The 17,211-nt window shown below is 34.3% G+C and overlaps 1 protein-coding gene across 1 annotated transcript in view; it reads left to right on the top strand.

Moving 5' to 3' along the window:
- Cpr50Ca (Cuticular protein 50Ca) overlaps positions 1-16,448 on the top strand; it is a 50,996-nt gene extending 34,548 nt beyond the window's left edge. Inside the window, exon 4 of the mRNA XM_036375800.2 lies at positions 15,466-16,448. Within this exon, the coding sequence (XP_036231693.2) occupies positions 15,466-15,675 (210 nt within the window). The 3' untranslated portion in view covers positions 15,676-16,448. The remainder of the gene's footprint in view (positions 1-15,465) is intronic.
- Positions 16,449-17,211: the final 763 nt, after the last annotated feature.

Genomic DNA, 17,211 nt, shown 5'->3' with positions numbered 1-17,211 from the left:
GGAGATGTTATATTATTTCTAATATATAAATAACTTACAAAAAATCGTAACAAAGTTATTTATAGTATTTGTTGAAATATTTTGCAATTTTTATTTAATTTTTTTTTCATTCATATTTGTTTGGCTGCAGAGTTTTATATAAGCTCTTTATATATTTTCTGCAGAAAAAATTTAATTTTTCTCTTTCATTTTCTCATTTTTTATTAATTTCTAATACCTTTGTAAAACTCACTTCACTTGCCAACTTCACAAAGCAGGCACTTATTCCATTTATTTTAATTATTTTTTCAAACAATGCGCTCACATGTTCCCGATATGATTTTGCTCAACCTAAGCATATTTTTTTGCATTTTCTATATTTATTTTTACACGCTTTCTATTTGCTGGTTGCCGTCCGCTCAAGTGCGAGAATTTGTGTTTTTGAAGCTTTATTATTTACCGTTACAAAGTAGTGTTAATGCAAACATCCTCACTACACCCTCAACGGAACATAGACGAGAATAAAATAACAAAAGTAATGGAAAAAAGTTACCGTTACATAACAAACAGTGAACTACTCTAAAAATATGCGGACGGACATCAAGCGTACACCCTTCAACACAAAGCAAGTGCAACAATTTGTCCAACTGCCGTCCATGCAACTAACGTAACAACTTTTGTGGCTACTATCTATCTATCTAACTAACTGTCTGTTGAGTTGCCACTCACTGTCTCTAGCGGTACCCCCCTCCCGCCCTGCTGGCCGCTCCGCTGCTCAGCGCCCGTTCGTCTGCCTTCAAGCGTCCATTTGATTGGTTTGAGGGCACTCAACGTGCTTGTTTTGAGTATGTCTGAGTACAATACTGGCAACAACAACAATAACTAAGACAGAGCAACATTATTAATATAAGTCAACAACAATAACAATAAAAATAACAACTGTAATAATATTTTAACGCATAACAGTACATGTGAAAAATATTAGACGAACTAGGCAATAACAACAACAATAGCAAGTTAACAACAGGTTACAACTTTGTTAACGCGCCACGTGCCACACGCACACACACACATGCACATGCACTTAACAACATTGAAATTACACGCAAATATACAAATACACTTGCCACTTGCCACATGCCACAAGTGCTATTGCTATGAGTTCACTGCCAAACCGGTTATGTAACAAAAGTGTTATTTATTATTTTTTGCTTGCATTTGGCTTTTGTGGCGGCGCAAAACTTGTTAAACCGCATAGTATGTGCTTCTATTGTATAAATACGCGTGTGTATGTGGCTGTGTGTGTGCTTGGCATTTTGAAGCTTTGTAAAGCTCTGCTTGAAGCAGTGAAGGGGCTTCATTGCTACAAAATTGCTGAAAAATAACGCAAAAATACAAATACAACAACTGCTATATACATATATTCACTTATTTTTTAGTAAAGATCACTTGTGGTTGTTGCAAAAGTTGTATGTATATTTTTAAAATATTTACAGTTATTTTTATTTTAATATACTCAAAACACGACACTTCAGCCAAATTTCGCAGACGTTTTTGTTAGTTAAGCGATTTTTTACATTTCATTTTTCACAGTGTACTTGAGGTTGTAAGCTTTGAAGTAGCCTAAAACTATGCAACGCTGTCATTCATTATTCATTTCTGGTTACATTTGGCGAGAATATGAAAGGTTTGTGCGAAGAGATATTGAAAACTCCTGATGACAATTCTTTATAATCTTTGGAAATTTCATTTTCAATGATAATTAAATCATACATACTTACATACAATATTTTTCAAACGACTTTAAACTATGATAAATCGGTTTTTCATATATTGAGTACTCGAATTTCTGTCCTTCTAATCGACTCTATGTGTATAGGTCAGTTTCTGGCGGCCGATAAAATATTCCATCAAATTCGATGACATTATATTACTTAAAATAATTTGATTTCAAACCAAAAATAAAAACAAATAAGAAAACAAGGGCTAAGTGCGAGTGTAACCTAACATTTCATACTCTTGCAACTGGCAAGGATCAGAGTCGGGGAAATACGTTCAGGTGCTGGCAAAACTCTATATTAAGAAATTTAGCGCAAAGGTTCAACTTCATTGTTCGACGAAATGGTGATGGATTACAATCAAATTAGGTATCTTATTAACATATTTTAAAGGTCATAGACATACTTAGTATTATTACTACTGGAAGTCGATAAAGAATAACAGATTCTAACGCACTATTCGACACATAGATGGCGCCACTAGAGCTTACTTTGTTACTTTTTATACTCTCGCAACCAGTTGCTACAGAGTATAATAGTTTTGTTCACCTAACGGTTGTTTGTATCACCTAAAACTAATCGAGTTAGATATAGGGTTATGTATATATAAATGATCAAGATGAAGAAACGAGTTGAAATCCGGGTGACTGTCTATCCGTCCGTCCGTCCATCCGTGCAAGCTCTAACTTGAGTAAAAATTGAGATATCTTTATGAAACTTGGTACATTTTGTTTCTTGGTACCGTGAGACGGTTGGTATTGCAGATGGGCGTAATCGGACCACTGTCACGCCCACAAAACGCCATTAATCAAAAACAAATAAATTGCCATAACTAAGCTCCTCAATAAGATACAAGACTGTTATTTGGTACACATGATGGACCGAATTTCCATCTGCAAATCGCTGCAGAATCGCAACAAAATCGACCCGTTTCTGAAGCGGATTGTGACTGGCGATGAAAAATGGGTCACTTATGACAACATCGAGCGCAAACGGTCGTGGTCAAAGCTCGGGGAAGCGGCCCAGATGGTGGCCAAGACCTGATTGACGGCCAGGAAGGTTTTTCTGCATGTTTGGTGGGATTCGCAAAAAATCATTTACTACGAGCTGCTCTCCTATGACCGCTTGAAGGCAGCACTCATCCAGAAGAAGCCATCTTTGATCAACAGAGGCCGAATTGTGTTCCATCAGGACAACGCCAGGCCACACACGTCTTTGGTGACTCGCCGAAAGTTCCTGGAGCTCTGATGGGAGGTTCTAATGCACCCACCTTATAGTCCGAACCATGGCGAACGCGCTTAATGGTGAGAAGTTGGCCTCAAGAGAGGCCTGTGAAAATTGGCTCCCCGAGTTTTTTGGCAATAGGGACGCAGTCTTCTACGAGAGGGGTATAATGAAGTTGGCATCTCGTTGGCAACAAGTTTACGAACAAAACGGCGCATATTTGACTTAAATCGGACAAATGTACACAAAGTTATTATCTTTTGAAAAATCAATAAAAAACCGAACGAACTTTTTACATTACCTAATATTTATATGGAGTAAAGTCAGTGAAGTACAAGAAGTAACCAGAGCACATGGTAAGAGGGCGTGGTTATCATCCGATTTCACCTATTTTCATGCTGTTGCAAGATGTGTTTAAATGGTATATCGTGTACAAGTTTAGGTGATATACTTGTAGCTTGAATAGCTTGGGAAATATATACATTAAACCTATTAGCGGGCGAGGACAGGCCCACTTGAATTTTTTTTTAAACCACAGATGCCATTTGTTATTGCGATTGGTTGCACCAAATTACGGTTTTGTATCTGAATTCGCGGCTTAGTTATGGCAATTTATAGGTTTTCGATTAAAATTTCATTCAAGGTATCGCCCAGACGGACAGACAGACACCGTGATCATTTATATATAGGGAGCCAACTAAGCGAGTGAACCATGCTGCACTTTATTTCATGACATTGACTACCCCCCGTGACCCCATGACGCCTATATCGCATATTATGTTGCTTACATTTTTAAATTCGCGATATCTTTCGAATGGAATGTCTGAATCGCGTAATTAAAAAAATAGTGAGATCAGAGATGTTTTGAACTTCATATAGCCCCCATTCTAGTGATAGGGAAGAGATGGTTGAAATTCGTTAAATATTATACTTTAAAAATATACACCCATAATATTTATGCCTCGAATATTTCTTAGTAGAAATAATTGCTAATATGTCAAAGGTAATATTTGAGCTTATTAAAGAAATCCATCAGCCTAAATCTTCATTAGGGGTCTTCTAATACGCATTCGATGCTGGAACTTTTCTATTTCGGCAAACAAAATTTCTTAACAGCTGCTAATCAGTGTCTAATAAGAGATTAGCAGTTCGGATATTATTTCCAGATGACTTGTGGAAATCAAAAAATTGTAATTTAATATCGTTGGTAAGCGTCTTCGCTTATGATTATTGATGGTTGTTTTCTCGGATAGTAGGTAAAATTTAATTTCTTATAATGGATTACGTATATCAAATTGAAATTGTAATTTTCTTATAATGGATTACGTATATGACAAATAATTAAAACCCCGTTTCTTCCTCGGATTTTTCGTTATCTTTTTAAGTCGTATTTGTTTCTGAATTCTACAATCGTATGAAAACTTCTGCCTTCTCTTTGTCATCCAGTAATATTATTGCTAATTTTGTGGGAACTAACTCTTGAATAAAAATATATGAAATTCTATAGGAAAATATAGTTAAAGCATGTGATTCTTAAGATCTGTTCAAATAAAAGGAAAGCAAAAACACAAATATTCGCCCACAATTAAGAGTGTAGGACTTGATCTTACACGTCCTCCCAATCTAAACTTCTAATTCTAATTAAAAACTAAATAATTTTATCCTTACGGCATATTACTTCTACGACGCTTTCACACACTCAACATGTGTACTTACCTACATATATACGTATGTATGGAACATTTACAATATACTCATCTTGACAGCAAATAAACAGGTTGCAATTATTGTTGTTGCAATTTCTTTCATTAGTTTAGTAATAATAGATACTCTTGTAACATTTATTTTCATTTACTCCTCGCGATACACAACAACAATGGAAGTATTCTAGAAATCACAGCAAAGAATTGCAGGTGTAGCAATGACATATAAATTGGAAGAACTGTTATTTTTTTAACACAACAACAAAACATTAAATAGCAACAAAGTTATCAGCGAGGACTAAAACTGTTAGCAACGACAGGCATGATGCAACGACGATAAAAATAAAACAAGAAAACAAAAATAAAATAGTCAAAACTGAGTGAGAGAGAAAGAGGGTGTGTGTGCAACATGATGAAGATGTCACAACTAGCTACGTATACAAGAGATGAGACACGAGAGTGGAGGCGATGTTTTCATCGCAATGAATTGTACATATTGACGCCGTCTAGCTTATGAAAAGGTATTTACGAATAACTACGAAAATAAATAACATCACGTTCGATATTGAAAAACGTTTCACGCTTTATCTGCAAATCAGCAACAGCGGTGACAGAACATCTGCGAATGAGCAAGAAAATGTAGAAGGAGAATAAAACGAGAAAATGGACAACTTTCCAAAAGAAAAACTCAATGAAATGTCGACCAAGAATAAGCGTGGTTTGTTAAGACAGTGATCACTTGAAAATATTTTTTTGCCAAAAGTGCAGAAAATTTTGTTTTGCTCATATTCATTCTGGTAATATTCTAAGTTATATCATTAAAGGTCTGGAGTAAAAATCAAAAATCGGTATTTGTGGCAGGATGATCTTTATATCAGACCTTGAGACTTGAGCTAATGGTGATTTGTACCGAAAGTAATCTCATTTCAAAGGAGCATTCTTGAAGAGAATAAGTCTTAAAGCTACGTTGGGTACAAATAAAAACTTTGGTGCTAAGATAAAAGCCCTAATTCTTTCAACCGAAAGAATCTTGTCATCAAAATCACTCATTTATATCTAGCTGAATAACTCAATATATTCGGCGATAGCTAGACGGCAATTCAGGCAAAAATATCACATGGCATTACGTCAAGGAATGTCCTTAGAAGCAAGAAGGCAGTATATGTAGTGGCTGCATATATACTGGTTTTCAGGCCACAACGAAATTCCGGGAACAGTATATCTGATGAGATTGCCAAAAGTCTGTCTGGCTACTGAACCAGTACAGGAAATACGTAAGTCGCTAAAATCTATACCTAAAGAAATTTCCGGCTTACCGGCCAGATCAGGGTGAGAATGCCTTAAGGACATCCAGGATCGCCAAGATCATGTGCAAGAGCGCCGAACGTAAACATGCATGCTTTTTACTCACACGGTATTCAAAGGGCTGCAGGAGGGATGTTGGCCTAAGGGCACGACTCAGTCACATCATATGCGTGCCGGATGATCATTTGTAATGACGATACATGCCGAAAGTACAGGGAAGTAGGCATGAGAGAAATCTGGAAGCCTCGCAGTTCAAGAGACTGGATGAAGTATTTAAATTATATCAATTCGCTCTTAAAGTTCGGAAAAGCGTTAACGTTCTGTTTGACAAATACTTCAGCTCAAATTAAACTGAACTTCAATCTGGCATTACTAAGGATCAGCTGACCTATGTATGGTATTTTTAGCGTAACAGTCGGCCAATAAATCTAACCTAATCGAATAGAGCACTTACACATTGCTGATTAGAAACTTAGCTATAACGGCATAATGAAAAGTTCTGAGAAATTCAGAGTAACATTACTTTCTTATTCCCTTCGATCCTTTTTAATCTAATCGACGCTAAAATAGCTCACATCGAATAAACATCTTGATCTCAGAAAATATTTGCTCTATAGTGGGAAGCTTCGCAAGATTAAGTAAATGTACATATGCGAAAATATCAAAAAATCTAGTTGAAGTCGGCTTATAGTATTATTCCGCCAATTTTATCGGCGGTTTCGTGCGTGATAACCTTGTTTTGTAAAAATTGGACTTCAAACTTCAAAAGCCAACTTAAACCTATTATGAATAGCTTAGTTTCTTTATTTAATATATCGATATTCGTCAAAAAATTAAATGTTTCTAAAATATTGGAAACTGTCAAATTAAATGTCGCAGTAATTTACTGATCGAACAGCGTTGTGTTTAAGAATATTATATTATTTGACAAAAGTAAAGACGCACCGACCTATCAAGCGGAGCTTGCATACATCTTCAACCGAAATTTTTGCCATGACTGCTCTCAACTCATACCTTTTGCTTATTTTGCACACCACTGTAGTAAGCATCAACACATATGCGACAATGAATATCCAAAGTGCACATTAAAAAGGAATAAATAAAAGTATGTTTCTACAGTGCAAAGAACTACAAAGGCGGGCATTGGACCGAGCATCCACATCGGAGCTCTCAAGCATAGTTACCAGGCAAGAAAAAATCGCAAGAGCATATCCTTTCTGATCACCAGCTACACTTACAGTATGTTGTAGTGTTAGTGTGGCTAAAGTTCGTTATCAGCGCGCAAAGTCAATGTCAACAAGAAACAGATACGGAAACGGAAATGGAAATGGCAGTGGCAAAGCCAGCTCAAAAGTATAAATGCATGAGCCGCCTTTGGTTGTAGCACCGGCAGCGTTAGTGCTCGTATTTGTATAGAAAACAACAATAACAGCAATGCTAAGTGTGTGAACAAAAAACCGTTTACTATGCAAACAGCAAATGTAAAGGATATTTTCAGCTAGTCAGTCAGCCGTGTTGATTATTGCTGGGCAAGATATCGGTAATTGATGGAGGGGCGCGGAGGAAAGCGTGTGAAAATGACAAATGCATTAATGGAAATGCATACTAGATACATGTAAGAACAAGGGAGCAAAAGTATACTTAAAATGGAAAAGGAATTTCGCTAGTGACAGTTTCCCAGTTATTGAATTGATGTCTTTTGGCTGCTTAGTGATCTAGAAATATTAACTTTTGTTCAAGCAAATTCATCTGATCCACAGATTGCTCTTTATTATTATAATTAATATGTCCCTAATTAACGTTAGTAGCACATTTTTGAGCCACATCAACTTTCCTGGTACCACTGGAAATCAAAAGGAAATGATCTATGCTATTCTAATAGAGCTTAGCTGTAGGCAGAATTCTGTTATTGTGAACCCAAGCGATCCCCTAGATTGTCTTATCTCTTTATTTAGAAAACGTCAAAGCCCATCAGAGCAATAAGTACTTCGGAAATACATCGACCGTCAACGGAGATCAAGACTGGTAGACTTTTCTGTCTTTACATTCTTTCGGAAACCATGAGCTATCCACCTTATACACTGAAGGTCGTGAAACCATCGAAAACTCATCTTAAAAAAATATGCTTAACAATGCAGCCGCATTCATCAAAGGCATCATTACTGGTGACGAGACGTAGGTTTATAAATATGACGTTGAAACGGTCCAACAATCCAGCGAATTACACACCAAAAATTAGTCGAAACCGAAAAAACCACGTCTAAGTCGCTTAAAAGTCCATGTGATGCTCATAATAATTTTTGATTATTGTGGAATGGTTCAGCACCGATTCATTCCACAGGTCAAAAGGTCTATAAGGAATTCTACTTGGCTGTTTTGAGGTGTGACGTCCTGCAATTCGTTGTAAACGACCGGGTTTGTAGGCGGAAAATATATGGACGGAAAATTCATGGATTCTTCACCACAAACATGCGACCTAACATTCTAGCATGATTATGACTGACTCGAAACGATAGTCATCGCTCAACTACCGTATTCACGAGATTTGACTTCCTGTGACTTTTTTCCGTTTTCGAACCTGAGAACCATGATTCCATTGAAGCCTTTAAAAGTCTGAAGCTGAAGGCACTGAGGACCATCCCAATCGAGGTTTAGTACAATTGCATGTTTGTATTGACTCAAAAGGTACCTATTAGGTGATATTAAAGAGTTGTATTAAAATACGTAAAAATGTTTAAGCTATTGCATAGCTTCTATCACTATGCGCAAAATGTTTGCATACTTTAAGGCGTATTTTCGCATATCTCAAGCGGAAAAAATCAATTGAAGAGACAGCAGGGTGATTCAAAAAAAATTATATTTAATTTTAAATATTTCCATATTTTTATTTGTCATTAATTTAATTAATAAAAAAAAATTATTCAATATTTGCAGTCATAAAATTAGTAACATTGTTATTATTTTGGAAAATAGCTATCCCACCTTGCGGGACAGTATTTCGTTTGAATTGAACAGTACAATTGAAATTAAGTATTTCAATGTCAACTTTGCTGATAAAATCAAAGCGATTGACAACTTTTCTTTAGGAAAAAATGAATTTGAAAATTAAGAATGATCCCCAAGAATCTACAACAAAATATGGGACCACAATTGACAAGGTATTTTCCAGATATTTAGGAGATATCAAGTCTCAAACTTATGTTTCTTATTTCAGTAACCATAAACCTGAATAACCTACATGTATTGTAAGATAATAAAAATATTTTAAACAATATTATCTTCTCATGTATTTAATAAAAGAAAACAATTTGTTTTTTTATTTGTCACCATGCTCAAAAAGTGTTAATTGAATTAATATCAAAGAAAAAAATACTTTATAAAAACTAAATAAATAATTAAGTTGCATAAGTTGATAAAAAAATGATATGCAATAGCCTTACCACGGCAGTCCCCGAGAGACACACTTGTTTTTTTTTTTTGTGAGTCTGGGTCAAATTTTATCAGATGGTATTTACTTCACTACCGAGTTCATACATTGTGTATTAAATTTTTCGGTTCAATACTAAAAGAACCATACTACAGGAACTCATATAGTAAGAGATTTTTAAACATTTGTTTTCACTTTCGGGTTGGGATGCCTTGGCATAGACATTATGAGATCACGTCCTCTAATCTTAAGTCTATTGATAGTCTTAAGTCCAAAAGCATTATTTCTCGTTGGGAGAGATAATAATGAACTTGATATATCACCAAACTTCTTCATGAAAACATTTGTACCAAAAAGGCAAGCAATGGAAAACCACACACCCTGGAAGACAAACAAACTGACTATCTCGCTCTGTATTGCCCGCCACTATTTCTTCACACAAACGAAGAATCACCATAGTTCGATTTTATACAAACAGTGATTGATTACAAAACTAATCAGCAACAATAACTTCATCGAGTGCAACACTGTGTTTCTTTCTTTTTTTTTTGGTTTACATTGTCACGTCAGGGATACCGTCAGAGTAATGAACTTCTTTTCTGCCAAGTCACAGAGGACACAAAAACAAATCCTCCACTGAATTGCCAATAGTAACTATACGCTTATTTATGCAGCTATCTTGCCCACATTTTCCAGGGAGGAGGGAAGGGCAGTAGTGCTGAGCATTCTTGTGATTGCCCTTTTGCGTCTTTTTGCAGGCTTCTTGACACTTCTGTGCCTATTTGTCAAGCAATAAATCAATAAAATCAAAACATTTTTGCAAAGGTGCCCATCGGTGGCAAAATCTGTAAGAAATGCCGACAAAGTGTAGAAAATTTGATTAGAAGCAGTGACAAGTGGCTAAAATAATAAATAATCAGAAGCAATTTCTTGGAAAATATGAAAAGGTATAATTTTGTGCTTTCTGCCGCAAAAGCATTAGGAAAATTAATATGATTAAGCGTTTGTAGGCATCTTTATCAAGTTGAAGAGCATACTAAAGACACTTTTTCATAAGATAAAAAACTACCTTCAAGAAACTACTTATGTTGCCGACATTTAGAAGGTTCGAGGCTTGACTTGTCTACTTGATGAATGAAGTCATCACTCAAGAAACTGAAAGCGTGAAATTCTCTCACTTTTCCAGAAGTTTGTTACTTAAGCTTTTAGTTCATTTAAGGAAGTCTTTGCTCTTGGTTTGGGGAATCTTTTTAGAACACATCTCCATACTAAACACACCTAAGAATACCTATAATTCACTTATCTCAACATGATTTTGATTTGAGAACTACACAGCACTTTAAAAAACAATTGCAATTCGATTGCTTCGAAGCTATAATACCCTTTACAAATAAAAAAGTTTTTCTTACAAGAGCTTAATTTTAATCGGTCAGGCTGTATGACAGCTATATGCTACCACTGTGATCCGATCTCAACAATTTCTGCGGCGATTGCGCCGCTGTCTTAAACAATAATCCGTGTCAATTTTGGTGAAGATATCTCGTTCATTGTTTCTTACGAGCACTTTATTTATTCAGTTTATATGCAAGCTTTATGCTATAGTTGTCCGAAATCGGTGATTCCGAAAAAAGAGCAGCATCTTTCAAAAACTAAGGAACTAGTTCACGTATATACAGACAGAGAGACAGACGTACATGGCTAAAGCAACGCAGCTCATCATGCTGATCATTTATGTATATATTTTATAGGGTCCCCGACGTTTCCTTTTGGGTGTAACAAACATCGTGGCAAACTTATTTTACCTTTTTTTAGGCTATAAAACACAACGACTAAGTAGAACTGAATGCATTATTGTCATAATTTACCATTTATATCATATAATTTTTACACTTTTCAATTTAAATTTGATTGTATGCTTCTTAGTAAATAAATGTATACTTGAGCTTGATTTCTCACAGTATTTACGCGAAGACAAAGGACAACGCTATATGAATAATAAGATAATAGTAAAAGCCTTGTCACATAGGCCTAAGCAGATGATTAAACGAACTGTGTGCTATAGCTGATTCCTAAGATGGGGATCACACTTGGACTGCTAGAGACAGTATTTTTGTAATGCGATTCAGATCCATCTATCCATAGAATCCCGCAAAAAGTATTTTAGTAAAAGTATTTTAGAGATGGAGCAGAGAAGATAAAAACGTTGAAGTGATTCTTCGTCGTCTTCTTCGAATTAATTTCTACGATTAACAACCGGTAGGATGTTTACTCTGTTCAAATCCCTACACCTAGAAACTAAGTTTGTGACGGATGAGAAACTGATTTTTATAAAAATCATATATCATGTACTCATATATGTATACCAAAAAATAAATTCAAGGGTACACGTCAGCAACAATAAATGAATGAACTAACTTTTCACACAAATAATGATTTTTTTTTTCATTTTACTCACGCACATTTTTCCCCGACGGTGCCGATCCTTTCCTCTCCAAATACTCCTGGTACTTGACAGGGAACTTCAATCCAATCCAAGAATCCAAGAAATTTTCAAAGCTTACGTAGAGTTTTGACCCCACTTGCTGAGAAAAATTATATGCTACCAATGCTGAGCTAAAAATCTTTAGATATACGTCTGCTAATTTTATCGTAAAAACAAACCTGGCGATCCAAGTCGGCTGCTATAGTTTACGTGAAATGAATCAAACAAGTTTTCCAATTTTTGGTTTTTTTTAGTTAACTGTACAATTTACGTAAGCCTCAATTTATTTTGCAAGCAATTAAAATCAAAATAAATTTTGAATAAAATATTTTCATATTGTGTATTTGTAATATGTTTACTTTAAAAGACAACGCAAATCAAAAAACTAGTCACCGTTATCTGCATTTAATTGTTTCAACAGAAACTAATAAAAACCTTAACCAATTTATGTCATATTCAAAAATTTGCAATAAATCACGCCGACTTTGGAAACTCGCTTCCTCTATTAGAAATTTATGCACAAAAATTATTTTCGAAATACACAAATCAAGTTACGAGTGTCAAATGCCACGTCAAAACATACAGAAATTACAAAATGAAATATTTGTAGTATTTTTACAGCCATACATACCATCCATGCTACATCTGTGAGGACATTAAATGTTTAGTTGAAAGACATCAAAGCAATTCAAAATGTTTGTTATAAATATCACATCTCTATTTGTTATATATGCAAAAACATATGAGTAAATATATGTACGAATATATTCCTCTGTGTATCGGTATTTATATAAGAGCTTCCCTACTGTTTTTCTAAAGATTTATTTCATGGAATTTATCAAGAACAAACATCATAAATTACCCTAATAGAGTTCGTTTGAGATCACTTCCAGGTCCGTATATGTGGCAACCAATTTTAACAATTCAAGATCATTAACATTTCGATGTAAAAAAAAGTTCGAGATATACATACATACATACCCAATTTCGCACCTGTCGCCGCTGAAGAAGATAATAATAATGGAGAGCATATATCATCTGAACTTAGTGACAATTTACTTAAGTTAAGCAAATTAAGGTCAGGAGGCCATGGTGGCTGGGATGTATTCTGCATGATATGTTCTCAATATAAACCGCCAACAATTGAAATGTGGATTGACTCTTTTAGTACCAGAAAGACAACCAAAACATATGAAGTAATCTTGTTATCAGAAATTCTTAGAAATCCTCTCTTTTGATGTGGGCTTAGACCATATGACTAAGCAGATGAGATTCTCGAAAATTGAGAAACTTTCTAAAAACATACTTAAGACCCACTATCACGTAAAGATTAGGAAAATTTGTAAATAATAATAATTTCTCTGCTTCCTTCCGTTTTTAAAGAGACTCGCACTGCAGCTCTGCACTAATACAACGTTGTTTTAATATATGCGCTATTAGTCCACTCCTCCTAACTAATGGATGAAATTATTGCTACTTAATCTTAATATTGCCTTACTCGGTCTAGTTATGTGTTAAAGACAGATTGCTTCGCCTGAAAATTTTTTTCTCATCTGAGTAAGCCAACAGTTTGGCTAATCGAATAGAAAGACTGTAGGTAGAAACCTCTGAATCTGATAGACTGTTTGTTGAAACCTTTGCATCGGTTGACGAGGATAAAACTCCAAACTGGTAATCACTCAAAGATCAAAACTGAATTTACAAAAATTAAGCTGTTATTGGAAACCATCTTATAGCAACTGAAGCCTAGAAGAGAACAGCCTCTCTGTGGTCCCATATCGAGCACACATAAGTCCAATTCAGAGTGGAAAATTATATTCTTACTAAACTTCTTCAGTGTTTATGCCAATGGTTCAAGAGGAAACTTTTGTTACAGTGGTTTCGTACAGGATATGGAATTTTCAATTTATTACTTTTATTAACATGATATTGATGTGGAGATATTGGTGAAGCGTTTCATTGAAGAACTAACAGTTCCACTGGTCATTGAAAGACTAAATTTAGAGCAACAGTAAGCTGACAGATTTTCTAAAGTATAAATTGTTACATTTCATATATACATATATATAGTAGAGTGAGGCAAAAACCCAATAAGAGAATATGGGATAATCGGAAATCAAAAATCCCAATGCGCTATACATATGGTATATGAGATAATTACCAGATTTTTTCTGGTAATTTCTATTATTATCATTATTTTCACTGTATCTAAGGAAAAATTATTAATTGGTCCACCATAATATACATGTGTATATCCTTTTTATACCTGGCCAGGCTATATATACTTTGACCAACTGTAACATATAGTTGCCGTACAAACTGAAAATCAATCAAAATCAATTTCTTGTGCAGAAATCTTATTTATTTGACAAGATATCTTCACGAAATTTCGCATGGATTACTGTCTACAGCAGCGGTTTAATCTGCGAGAAAATTTTTCATATCGGACTAAACCTATATCTGATATATTATATGTACAAACTAACGATTATAATCAAGTTCATACATGAATAATTTTTATTCGTAAAGGGTATTATTGCTACTGTGTAACCAAATTAACCTTATTTCTTGTATATTAGAAATACAGACACTTAATATGTACATATAAACATATGTACACATACATAAATAATGCTATTAAAATTTACAAACAATGATTTTGCAAAAAAGCATTTTTCATTTTTCAATTTGTCACAATCGGAACTTTTCACACTTATGTATACCTATACAATGAGGTGTATGTGGTCTATAGGTATGTATACATATACATAAAGCATAACCAATGAATACAATTATCACAATTTGATTTTTTGCGCATATTTTTTCACTCACTGACTTTTCATCTCACACTTATACATAAACAGACACACACATGCATAAATACATTTATATTTTAACGCTTTCAACTTTATTCGTTAAAAAATTATTTTCATACCCTGAACAGGGTAACATATTAAGTTTGCCACGAAGTTTGTAACACCCAGCAGGAAACATCGGAGACCCCATAAAATGTATACATAAATGATCAGCATGCTGAGCTGAGTTGATTTAGCTATGTCCGTCTGTCCGTCCGTCCGTCTATAAATACGCGACTAGTCCCTCAGTTTTTAAGCTATCTGAAATTTCGCACATGTCCTTTTGTCCCCAAGATGATACTCATTTGTCGGAACGGCCAATATCGGACCACTATAGCATAAAGCTGCCATACAAACGGAACAATCGAAAACAAGTACTTGTATAGAAAACTTTTTCATTTGACGTAAAATCTTCACGAAATTTGGCGTGAGTTATTGTCCAAGGCAATAATGCAATCTCCGAAGGTATTGTTCAGATCAGATCACTATAACATGAAGCTACCTTACAAATTGAACGATCCGAATCAAGTTCTGTGAAGGGTATTATAGCATCGGTGCAACCGAAGTTAACGTTTTTTCTTGTTTGTATATTCTCTAGTGTCCGCTCGGTGACTGGAGTCACATCACTAGCTCTCTTTTCCATTGATACTTTTAATATACATATATCTTTCTCTCTCTCACATGTACACACCCTCTGCTTGTCTCATTGCAGCTGCAATACGCCGCAAAGTATGCATTTGGCTATCGCATACGTGATTTTAATACCGGCAATGATTTTGGCCACAAACAGAATCGTGATTTGGATGGTGTGACGCGCGGTCAATATCATATTTTATTGCCGGACGGACGTATACAGAATGTCATTTATTATGCAGACGATACGGGATTCCATGCGGATGTCAGCTTCGAGACGGGACACTGAGTCGGGTGCCCCTGAACGCCCAACAGTCACACGCACACATACAAACAAGCAAGCAACCCAGTCAATTTAAGCCAATTTCAGCACCATGAAAGCCAAAAATATAGCGTGTGACAGTTAGAGCGCGGGGTTGCGGTGTCGAGCATTCGGAATATGTAAAAGATGATAAACAAAAAAGCAATGATTTTCCAAAAAAATCAGAATTTGGTTGCAGTGCTGACAAAAACAGTGGTGTCAACAACACAAGCTGCAACAATAAGAACAACGACAGCATGTAGCGGCCACAAAAACGGCGCCACAACATTCACTGATTGGCATCGCGGTTTCACGGCTCAATTCGATTGCGTTTGCGTGTCGGCCAGCTACAACAACGTGTGTGTATGTATGTGTGGCTCATTATTTACTTTTTCTTGCATGCATAATATTATTACAATTCAGTAGGCTGGCAACAATGCAATAATTTGACATCGGTAGTTTTTGCTAATATTAGTGTTTTGTTAAAGGGCACTCACTGATTTTGTCACAAAATTATAATCCTTCTGTTTTGTTCCTTTTTGTTTTTGTTTAATATTTCTGTTATATGTTGTTGGAAAAGAATTTTATTCATATTACATATGTATGTTTGCGTAATTGAAGGTTTTTTAATTTTTATTTTATTTCTCATTTAAATGTTGCAAAATTTGCAGGATTCTAATTTTTACTGTTTTTTTTTTCAAACCACTAAGCAAAATTTCCAAAAACAAAATTTATTGGATTGCCAATATCATTGGTTTTGATAGCATGTTATGTTGTTATTATATTATTTTGATAGCAAATTATTATATGTTTTTTTTTTTGAATTTACAAAAAGGAATTACAATTTAAAGAACAAAAAAGATAGCTGTCGTTTAATTTAAATAATTCTTTAAATATATATAACTCTTTGGTTTGATAAAGTATTTTGTTTAAAATTCATTTTTTCGGCAACTATAATCTTATTTTAGCTTACTTGGAAGTTGTTTTTTATTTGAATTAATTAATGTTTTAGTTTATTTATGATATATGATTGTTGTTTTGAAAACGTTTTCTTACTAATTAATAAATTAAAAAATATTAAAAATCTTTTTTAAACTTTATTTCTGTAAGCTACATCCATGCTCCAACGTCATTTTATATCTGATACATGTTCTTATTTTCGAATTTCTTATGTTTTATTTAACAAAAATTTTATTTTGGAAGTTCAAGCAGTAATTTTAATTTTTTACTAATATTGTACATATAATAAATACTTTAAAATATCATCAATATATTAAATTATTTATAATTTTTCATGTTTTTATTTTTGGTTGCTTATGAGTTTGTTAAATAATATTTAAAATGTATTATCTATTAAATTAATAAATCTAATCCTATTATTTTAAATTGTATCTTTTTTTAATTTTTCAATTATTTTAAAGATTATCTAATAAATTATTCATGTTTTTGATTTCAAATATTCAAAATGCTAACTTTCCTTAATTTTTTCATTTTGAAATTTTTATCTATTCAACTGTTTTAAAA

This window comes from Bactrocera oleae, chromosome 4 (genome assembly GCF_042242935.1).
Source record: "Bactrocera oleae isolate idBacOlea1 chromosome 4, idBacOlea1, whole genome shotgun sequence".
In the NCBI taxonomy this organism is placed as follows: Eukaryota; Metazoa; Arthropoda; class Insecta; order Diptera; family Tephritidae; genus Bactrocera; species Bactrocera oleae.
The sequence above is the reverse complement of the archived record's forward strand: the minus strand, read 5'-3'. Positions and strand labels throughout refer to the sequence as shown.